At 41.8% G+C, this 10,998-nt stretch overlaps 1 protein-coding gene across 1 annotated transcript; it reads right to left on the bottom strand.

Annotated features, from left to right (window-relative positions):
• Positions 1-1,323: 1,323 nt before the first annotated feature.
• PNO1 (partner of NOB1 homolog) lies at positions 1,324-10,859 on the bottom strand. Its single transcript, XM_061155169.1, has 7 exons — positions 10,566-10,859; positions 10,189-10,338; positions 7,931-8,014; positions 7,677-7,737; positions 7,319-7,436; positions 2,885-2,955; positions 1,324-2,004 (listed from the first exon to the last, which is right to left on the bottom strand). Exons 1-7 carry the CDS (start codon positions 10,770-10,772, stop codon positions 1,937-1,939), a joined length of 759 nt encoding a protein of 252 aa, XP_061011152.1. The 5' UTR covers positions 10,773-10,859; the 3' UTR covers positions 1,324-1,936.
• Between the last annotated feature and the right edge of the window lie 139 nt (positions 10,860-10,998).

Genomic DNA, 10,998 nt, shown 5'->3' on the forward strand with positions numbered 1-10,998 from the left:
AAAGCTGAGCGCCAGAGAATTGATGCTTTTGAACTGTGGTGTTGGAGAAGACTCTTGAGAGTCCCTTGACTGCAAGGAGATCCAACCAGTCCATCCTAAAGGAAATCAGCCCTGAATATTCATTGGAAGGACTGATGTTGAAGCTGAAACTCCAATACTTTGGCCACCGGATGTGAAGAGCTGACTCATTTGAGAAGACCCTGATGTTGGAAAAGATTGAAGGCAGAAGGGGACGACAGAGGATGAGATGGTTGGATGGCATCACTGACTCAATGGACATGGGTTTGGGTTGACTCGCGGCAGTTGGTGATGGACAGGGATGCCTGGTGTGCTGCAGTTCATGGGGTCAAGAGTCGGACATGACTGAGCAACTGAACTGAACTGAGCTTGGAGTAGGAAATAGCAACCTGCTCCAGTATTCTTGCCTGGAAAATTCCAGGAACAGGAGTCTGGCGGGCTATAGTCCAAGCCCATGAGGTCACAGAGTCCAACACAACTTGAGCACACATGCCTCTAACATTTTGTTTCTCTTTAAAGCCCCAAGCAGTACTAATTCCCCATTGGGCAGGGATGCTTGATCAGGGAAGGTTCAACAGTATCGCAGATTTTAGCAACTGCCAGAGAAATACATTTGCTCTCTTATTACTGATAATTCTAACTATGTAAGAAACCTTCAAAAGGAAATGCAAATACCAAAAGATCACTTTAGCATAGAGAACCTGTGTTTTCCCAATCAAAATTATGCTTTTTTAAAAAATTCAACATAAAATGTTTATGGTTACCAAGCAATGGTTCATTTCAGTCCAAGCGCTCTGAAAACTGGACCCATACCTCAGAAAAGTACACCCTCAGTGGTCACAGTTTTGTATCTGATTTCCTAGACAAGGCATGGGGAGTAGGCAAGTACCTGCTGGAGTCTGTGTAGACTAGAATAATTAAGTGCCAAATTCCGACTTTTCAAAAACATAGGAGTAATATGGCATCACACATACTCTGTCCATGCTGCTGTGCTGCCAAAGGGTAAAAAAAAATATTGCTGGGACATTTCTAGTCATCTCCCACTGGATTCCCACCGTTAATACTAAGTACATCTAATCCCAATGCAGTGTACAGGCTAGTTCGGGACAGTGGCATATATAACAGAACTCTTAATAACAATACTTAATACTTTTTCTAGTTCTTACATGTACTTTCTAATTAAAGTTTTGGTCAAGGGTTGTGGAGATAATATACAAGAGAATACTATCACAGTCACAATTTAATGAAGTGAGTTCCTTTCATTAAAAAAAATGCATAACATGAATCAAAAAACACACAGGTAGATGCTTGTTAAAACTTTATTACATTTGCAGAATATAGTTGTTTTCTTAGGGGTAAAAATTCTCTTTTATTACATTTCACCTTACTCCTTAGAAGAAACATAGCCAATACTGGTAAGGTCTGACTGCTTTTATTGAACACTTATTTTTACAAACTGCAAAAATAGGTACAAAGATTAGTCTTTTCTTATTTCACAGGGTATATTCAAACTGCTGTTTATGACCTGGGTCGAAAATATTCACACACCACTCACTATTTAAGGGTCACAACTCAGATTTTCTGAGATAATTCTTTTAATTACAACTGACAGAGAAGAAATGTTTACAAATTTAGAAAACATTATAAATTTATAAATAAAAAACTCAGAAAATAAAGAACTGTTGCTTAAAATAAGAGGTGCCCCCCCAAATAAGAGGATTATAAACTATGCAAACCTGCTACATGTGATTTAAAATGGAAACAATGATAAATTATACTTAATGTGCTAGTGTAATAATGGTACCCATGACTGAAAAGTTCTTCATATGGTGTCCAGTGACCACATGTAGAAGTAAACGTGGAGAAGTAAAGTCTTTTTCTCTATAGAGATCAAAGATTAAAAGTCCTTGATGCGAAATCAGAATCGGTCTGCTGCTCTGCTAGCCACAGCTCGAATATTGCCATAAACCTTTGATGGAGGATTTCCTGCAGGAGAAAATAGAAATGCTTGCCTTCACAAATATACATATAGATGCTACATGGACAACCACCTGCAACACTGCATAGGACATTTTCCCACTGGATCCTCCTTATAAAACAAAAGAGCCATAAAGGAAACCATATAAATACTCTCCCAAAACTTTTTAAATCCTAAGTGCCAAAGATACCAGGTTGTCAAAGTATTTCAAAAAGCAGCTGGTCAGTCAGACCTGGGCATGCGTACTAAGTCACTTCATTTGTGACTCCATGGACTGTAGCCCACCAGGCTCCTCTGTCCATGGGATTCTCCAGGCTAGAATACTGGAGTGGGCTACCATGCCCTCCTCCAGGGGATCTTCCAAACCCAGGGACTAAACCCGCATCGCTACTATCTCCTGCATTGGGAGGCGGGTTCTTTACCACTAGCTCCACCTGGGAAGCCCCAGATCTGGACACCGGAGTGAATTCCATGTGAATCCCCAGCAAGCTCTACAGCCTGCATCTCTGACCACAAGCGACAGTACTTCGTGGTCTGAAGATGGAACCAAGTGGGTAATTAAGACGACTGATGCTAATCAGCAGCTCCCTTTTGGCTGAACCGAAAACACTGCCCCCTGCTACTCTGCAAGGGTTCCCAGTGCATCTCCTCAGGGGGACACAGCCATGATGTAAGCAACGTGATCCAATAAGCCCTTTCTCTTGGGCTCACAGATGGAATCCAAGCAAAAATATTCCCGCTTCCTCTCTGGGCCAACACTTGCCAACCCCCAAGAGTTTCTGCCTGCTACCTTTATCAACTGGACCCTAAAGTGAGATGCAATGTGATCTGAGTTTCTAAATTCTCTATTCCTTCAGAGAAAACAGCAGAGGAAGAGACTGTGGTTACCCAGAATGAGGTTGCAAATGGCGGTTCTTGCCATCTTGATGTTTTGAAAAGAACCAAGGATGTGAACTTTCCTGCAAGAGATAAAGTGAGACAGGTTAGCCACAAAAAGCACTTCCTTAACTAAGTTCCATGATACAGAAACTCTGGAAAGATGACAGATGGATTCCTAAATAAAGGTGGTGGTGATGGTTGCCCAACACTGTAAATATACTACCATCCACTCTGAAAGGAAGGATTTTATGGTAAGTGAATTAAAACCTAAGTTCTTCAAGATTCTTGGTGAATAATGGCTTCCCTCCATTCAGTACTCTGCACACACTAATGCTTTATATACATGTTCTCATCATTTAATCCTCACACAAGCTTTATTAGACAGAAGTTATTCCCACATTACAGATGAGAAAGAAGTTTGTGAGAAATCACAACACCTGTCCAAGATGACACCCTGGCAGAACTGAGATCAGATGCAGAGACTACACTTAGTTAAAATATATTTGGATTTCAAATGCAAATATTTCTAAAAATGATCTAAATTTCTTCATCACTGAGGATTATCCAGACCCCTTTTACTGTGGATTCCTTGCTGAATGGCTCCAATTAGACTGATATTATAGCATTTTACTTTTTTGAGCTCATCTTCCAAAATACCAGTAAATTTAGGAAACTGATGCCAAAATCTACAGGGGAAGAACCCTCTCCCAAAGCAGAACCCTCTTCACACCACAGGCTCAGGCATTTCTGAAACTTGAGTAAAATGGAGGCTAAAAACAAGAGAACAAGTTAAAGTCAGTTCAAGATGCTCCCCAGGTTTTCTTCCCCACTCTAGGCAACAGGCAACCACCCAATTACCTTTTCTTTTACCCCAGTAAAATGAAGGTGGTAAGCTGCTCATAGAAGTCGAGAGACTTGGGGTCTCGACCAGGGGCACCGGGCCCAGCAGAAGTAGGAAGACTGTGAGCAGAGCGGAGGCAAGGCCATGTGAACGTCGGCACAGTGAACGACAACTGGCTTCCGTAACTGGGCTCCAGACCTTTGTCTCAGAGGGACTGGAGGATACTTCTCAGGGGAAACTGGCCTCCATGGGAAAGACTAAGGATACCGACATCAGGGCTTCCCCAAAGGAACAACCTGGCAATCACCCAAGTGAAGCCAACAGTCCACCAGTCTCCCCCACCCCCACTCCCAAGCACGCCGAGCTCAAGGTTTCTAGTCTGTTCTTTATGGTCCCACTTTTACACAGGACGCTCTCACTACAAGGAATCAGAACCCGAGGAAAGCATCTAATACAAAAGAGTAGGTGGCATGATCAGCAGGCGAAGAAAGAGGTACAGAAACTTCTGCAGGGAGAAAAGAAAACTAGTGAGATGAGAAAAGCACTTTTCACTCACTCATGAATCAAGGACAGGATATTAAGAAAATACTGAATACAAAGATTAGAAGATGAAGTTACTAGAAGCAGCTCTGCATGAAAATGATTCACAGCAGAGTGGAAGACATCTTCAAAACCAGGTCTCACCAGATGTCCTTCCTAGGCTAAGCCAGCTCCAGGACCATCTGTGCCACCAAAACAAAGCAGGACAAAGAATCCCAGAACCGAGGGGCTCAAACACCAGAGGCGCCAAGGGGCAATGGTGAACGGAGCCAGGATGGCAGCTGTGTGCCAGGCAGAAGGGAACAGTGCTTTGGGAACAGAAATCTCCAGAAGAGACTTCTAGAATGTCTGATGTGTCTGAGTCCACTAAGAGGAGATACAAGGATAGCTTTCTAGTCACGACGACACTGAGGAAGCATAGAGACACATTAAGAATTATTTCTTCATGTGACAACAGAGGTGCAAAGGACAGATAAACACAGTATACTGTCTGGTCAGCTGTTAACACCCCAGTACCAACTTCATCCTCAGACAGTACTGAGCATGAACTGAACAAAAGCCACAGGATACAGGGGGAGGCAAGCACTGGCCTGCTAAAAGGCTGACAGGGTGGAGACGAGGTGGGGGATGAAAAAGTACAAGTCTCGTCTTTCACAGAAGATCAACAGTGAATCTGGGGAAAAAAAAATGAAGCTGGTATATAGAGATATTTGGAAATACAGAGATAAATAACATTTAAAATTTAGCTAAAAGAGCTCTATCTGAAGACTTCAAATTTCCTTCCTCAGAGGAGGTGGAAATGGAAGTAGACAGTGGCAAGTTTAAGTATGTGCATATATAACTTTGATAAAAATAAAATTCTATAAAAGTCAGGCATGAAAGATGAGGAAACAGAGAAGCAAAAACACATAAAGGGTGAGTAGTTTAGCTACTAAAACAGCCAAAGCTTCAGGGCAGTAGTTGGAATGGGATGTATGTAGGTCTCCAGACATAGGCAACATTCTTTCCCATTCGATATACCGAATGTATCTAGAACAAATGGATGTTAGTTTTATATCGTGTTTACATTCTACTCTGCCAGGTTTTCAGCAACTCATGAAAAAGAACATTTACGGGTGCTAACAGTCCATCTTATGGCTATTATCATAATTAACATGAGTTGCTGAACACATGGGTTTCCAATTAGCCTACCTACAGTAAAAACTGCAGGACAAGACATCTCTTTGCTGGTAATTGGCACTGGAAAAAAACCTACTGCTAACCACCAACAAACTTGAGAAACTTGAAACCACATGCTATCTAAAAGAAATCATGCACTAAAGATTACATACTGTGTACTTTTACCTATGTGAATTTCAAGAAAAGGCAAAACCCTAGTGACAGAAAGGAGATGAGTGACCGCCTGGGAAGTGGGAGGGGCTGAAAAGATGCACAGGGAACTTTTGGGGTGACACAGCTGAGTGTGGAGGGATCACAGGACTATATAGAGTATTTGCCAGAATCTCACTGAATTACATACCTAAAACAAGTGACTTTAACTGAATGAAAATCATACTGTAATACAGCTGTTTAAAAAATGAATTTGACAAGGAAATTTTAAACCAAGCCTTAAAAGGCTCCTCTGTCCAAGGGATTCTCTAGGCAAGAATACTGTAGTGGGTTGCCATTTCCTCCTCCAGGGAATCTTCCCAGCCCAGGAAGCAAACCGAGGTCTCCTGCATTGCAGGCAAATTCTTTACCGACTAAGTTTTGAGGGAAGCTTAAACATTTATAAACTATAAACTCAATATAATGTACTAAAAATAATTAGAATTACAGCAAATCAGTTACATTTTAAAACTTCTAAATTAAGAAACTATTAGGACTGTATATGATATTTTAAAGTATGAAACACATTTCAAAATTATTGAAATTTCTAGTTCAAGAGAGCTTTTCCCATGACTGGAGCCCCATTTCCAGGCTCAAATCATGAAAGGTCAACGCTGTAACACACTTACCTTCAGGTAAACAGGGCCCCAGTGCGGTGTTAAGTTTTCTATTTAAGTATAAAAAAGTCTAAAATTTAGATTTGAAAATAATAGTAAGCCCCTCAGCTCAGAGCAAAGATGAGATGAGTTTAAATAAAATTATTTCTGGGTTTAATAGCAGGCAGGTCCCTCCTCCTCACAGTCAACTGCTCCGTCTCCCAACTTCTCGGCACTGTATAATCTCTGCGCCATCTGCCAGTAACCCCAAGCTGGTAACGGAGCGGCTGCACCCGCAGGCAGAGACGGGTAATCCCAGCTTGACTTCCTGCACCCTTATTTTAAGCCCATATCATCTTATTGATGTTCATATATAACTGCTCTGTAGTTTTCCCAACAATGTGCAACACTCATCTTCCCTTTATGAAAGGCCTTTATATATTCATGCATGCACATGTGTATATGTACATTTATGTTTTTCTTTATTTTTTTATTGAAGGATAATTGCCTTACAGAATTTTGTTGTTTTCTGTCAAACCTCAACAGCAATCAGCCACAGGTATATATATATCCCCTCCCTTTTAAACCTCCCCCCCGTCTCACACCTCTAGGATGATACAGAGCCCCTGTTAGTCTCCTGAGCCATACAGCAAATTCCCATTGGCTATCGCTTTTACATATGGCAATGTAAGTTTCCCTGTTACTTTTTCCATACATCTCACCCTCTCCTCCCCTCTCCCCATGTCCATAAGCCTATTCTCTTTTTTTAAAGACTCATGATGGCACTGAACACGAATACTTCTTGCTCTCCTCTACTGATTTAATAGGCTCCCGTGATACTATTTAAATATTCCTGTCATGTAACTTAACAGTGATTCTCAACATTTCCTTCATTGCAAATTGAGAAAAAAGCTATAACATCTAAGATTTTTCTCAACTAAATCTGCTCTCAGAGTAGGTAACTGTTCAGTCAAAAGCATATCCTCACAAGGATTTAGGGGTTACGTCATGCATAAATACAATCTTAATCACTTCTTGAAACCAGCAAAAGACCAAATGTAAATTATGACAATAGTTTTCTCAAGATCACATACTTACACGTCAGCTAAAACTATCCGCGTCCGGGTCACGTTCTCAATGGTGAATTTGGTTTTTCCTCCTTTGCCAGCAATTCTGCCTATTGCCCTGGACAGGTGGTCTCCCTTTAAAGGTTTAACTAAATGAGAAAAGCAAGACCTCAGGAAGGAAGCCATTCCAGCATTACCCACTTCCATAGGAAGTTTAATCATTAACCAAATTTCCCTCCTAAAAGACACAAAACAAGCATTTTTTAAAAAGCTGCTAAGAATATGGCTCAATTGATGCCACTGGAAAGCTGAGAGTCATGCAGAATACAAAGTCCGCAGTACAAAAGTACCATCCCGGAGTTCATACAAAAAGACCACCAGACACTCACCATCTGTAATTTCAAAGGACTCCAGAAAGAGGTCATCCAGTCTAATAAGGGCAAGTGCGTCCTACAATACAGAAATACATACTGTGAAATGCTTCCAATCCATTACCTGTGTGAGTGAGTGAGTGTTAAGCTAACTCATAAACTGTAAAACTTAGAACACTCAAGTTAAAAAAGAAAAAAATGCCCAAATCTATCAAAACATTCATGTGGAGTATTTTCTGAGCCCCCATTTCGGATATCATGAAATTACTCACCTCCACCTGAAACCCAAGAATGAAGGCTTTTACAAAATCAGCTGCTTTTGTCAGAGCGCTAACATCTTTGGTTTCTTTACAAGTCTGTTTAAAAAAAAAAAGGTTGGGTAAGAGGCACAAATTATAGCTGGATATAAAAAGAGCAACATTCTAGCAAACTACTAGGACTGACCTTTCCCATTATTGTAATTTCCTTCATTCTCTATCACCCTTCCCAATATATTCTCTGCGACCCAGTTTTTGGTGATGTAAATACCGTGTTTAGTTTTCAAAACAAAACTTTGCTAGCTCCAGGGCTGGGCAGTTCCCCCCAAACACTGTCGAAAGACCGACTGCACTTCATGGCTGATCTGACTCTGGAGCTACTGGCAAGATTCCTCCAATCACTCCCATTCTGAAGGACCTCCATCCTTAGTTCATTTCCATCCAAGCTGGTCCTCTTCTTCAGTGCCATCTCCCTGGGAGTCCAGATCTAACCTCCTGACTTCAACCACCCACCATTCCTGTGCTGATGTTTCCCTCCCAAAGCAACAACTCTAGTACTAACTACAAAGAATGGTTTAAGCAATGATCCTGCCCTCAAAGATTTTATTCGATAATCATAGAAATAGGCGCTCTTCATAAAATGCCCACCCCTGGAAGAGATGCACTGCACAGGTGCTTGACACACTATAGCTCTGATCTTCATGTCAACCTAAATTTAAGCAAGATAAATACTTTTACATTAGAGGAAACTCAAGGACCAAAATGAAAAAGTAAAATCTGATCATGGATCTGATTCCAAAACCATGAGTTCTACTCTCCCACACAGACTCACAATTGAGTTGAGGCGACTGCCTATTTGACAACTTTGAAACCATGCACGGTTGTGTAACATCACATTTAAAACTATAGATCCCAGTCCCAATTCCATATGTGACCTTAGGCAAGTCTCATGAATGCTCTAAGTCTTAAGTTTCCTCATCTGTAAAATAAATTGGAACAGAAGAGCCTGAGAGGTCCCTACGAGCACTGATGACTTTGCCCAAGACACTCCTTGGCCAGTTATCTATTAGATGGGGTATGTTATCTACCTCACAGGGCTGTTCTCAAGACCAAAATGATGTAGTACCTGGCAAAGCACCACTATGTGTCTGGCACAAAGCAGTATCGACAAATGTCAGAGGAGTCCAAACTGATGGTGCTGCAATACATAATCAAGAGATTCTGACAACTTCTTTACTAAGCCTTTTATCAATCAGCAAAACATAAGTTTAAGCCCTGAAGACTAGACTGAAAACTGGACTGACGGTAAAGGAGAAAGAACTTGAGCTAGACTCTAAAAGATGATGAAATTGATGTAGGGAGGAAAAGGAAGTAGGGAGGAGAAGGTCTTCACAGAGCAAATCCATCCAAAAGGAGGGACAAGAAAAATGTTCAAAGCAATGGTAAGAGGACTTGGGAATGAGACTCCTACTTCAAAGGCAAATTCAAATACTTCTATCTTTCAGAAATAACTGAAGATATCAAGATGTCAATAAAAGCAGTGTGATCTGAGAAAATTAATCTGGCTCTGGCAAAGAGAATAGAGAAGCGAAATGAGATTTGAAGAGATTAAAGAAAGCAAACTTATAAGCAAACAAGAAGTTCTGGCAGAAAACCATAAAAACCTAAATGAAACTGACAGTGAGAACAAAGAGAAATTCTGTCAAGTTCTGTATTTTAAACTCTGCCAACTATTTAAGACAGTGCCTCACTGCTTTGCTTCATTATTCTAATCCCTCAACAGAGATGAGTCTATAACAGCCCTGATAATGAATCCTTAAAATGGAAGATATAATTAATTTTGGTCACTGATTCTGATGCAAAATTGGAACCCATAGGAAAAAACCCCAAAGTCTACTAATTTTAATTGTCCACCTCCTAGACTGACATCATGGAATAAATAAATATTTTTACATAATTTACACTTACTCTCAAAACTTGTTTTTTCCTAAAAAAGTAACACTAAAATATAGTGTACAGCAGCGAGTACTTCGGCTGCTCATTTACATACTTCTGTTTACGATAACCTCTTTATTATTAACTCTTTAATCAATCAACACAGAACACTGAAAAATGTGCTGAGACGCAGCTGGTATTTTAGTATAATTTCAGGTTAAACCGAAAGAAACTCATTCAACAAGGTAAGTCCCATCAAGAATTCCTAGAAAGTCTGTTCTTTCTTTCTAGGACAGAAAAACCTCAGCATATTTTAAAGTGGTTAATATTCTCCTTACTCTGATTTCAACATTCCTCGATTTCAAGTTAAAGCGTATCTGAAGTCCCAAATGCTCCACAATAGGAGTAAATATCTTCAGCCAGTTCTCTTTTAATGGCGTGTATCTGTTAGCTGGGACTGGAATTTTCCTGGTTTCTTCTTTCCCACTCTATGACAAAAGAAAACACAACTCAGCAGTTGTCTAAAAGAATGAGGGTAAAGCTGTAAAACGACAACTGATCCTCAAAAAGACTCCTTTAACTGGACAGATTAAACACCAGGAGAGTCGCCCCTCTGAGATTCACTCCAGAAGAAGCGTCAACATCACCCACAGGCCACCGGCCCGACCCGTCTCTGGTCCCAGCCCCGTTCCTGTTCCTCGGTCCCCGCCAGTACCAGGAACCCGTCCCCGGAGAGGGGCGGGAAGACGGGCCTCTTTGCGGGTCGGGCCTCCTCGGTGTCCATGGAGGTCGCGTCGCCTCCCTCCTCCAGCGTGGACGGCTGCCCGGCCTGCCGTTTCTTCGCCCGCCGGCCACCTTTGCGGGTGACCTGGCTGAAGCCGTCCTCGGCCAACGGGCTCTGAGCCTCCATCACGGCTTCCATTCTCCAGAACCTCCAGCCCCAACCTCGGCTTCCAGCTCCGACACGTGCGGGGCTGTGCCGCGCAGGCGCGCCTCGCAGGCCCCAACCTCAGCCAACCAGCCCCAGGGCTCCGCCCTCTTTCCTAAGACGTCCCATGCGGGGGACCTAAGGCGGGAGTCTGTGCGCGTTTGGTGGGGTGGGGGGGAAGGCTGTCCTAAAATATGCCTGATTCTCAGGTTCTTCCTCT

The sequence above is a fragment of the Dama dama genome, chromosome 11 (genome assembly GCF_033118175.1).
Source record: "Dama dama isolate Ldn47 chromosome 11, ASM3311817v1, whole genome shotgun sequence".
NCBI lineage: Eukaryota > Metazoa > Chordata > Mammalia > Artiodactyla > Cervidae > Dama > Dama dama.

Bases quoted from the DNA above. Each gene is read 5' to 3' on its own strand.
- PNO1 (XM_061155169.1), bottom strand. From the start codon at position 10,772: ATGGAAGCCGTGATGGAGGCTCAGAGCCCGTTGGCCGAGGACGGCTTC. The intron at 7,738-7,930 runs GTGAGTAATTTC...TCTGTATTGTAG, and splicing joins TTCTTGGGTTTCAGGTGGAG to GACGCACTTGCCCTTATTAG. The intron at 7,437-7,676 runs GTGAGTGTCTGG...TTTCTCATTTAG, and splicing joins GTCCTTTGAAATTACAGATG to TTAAACCTTTAAAGGGAGAC.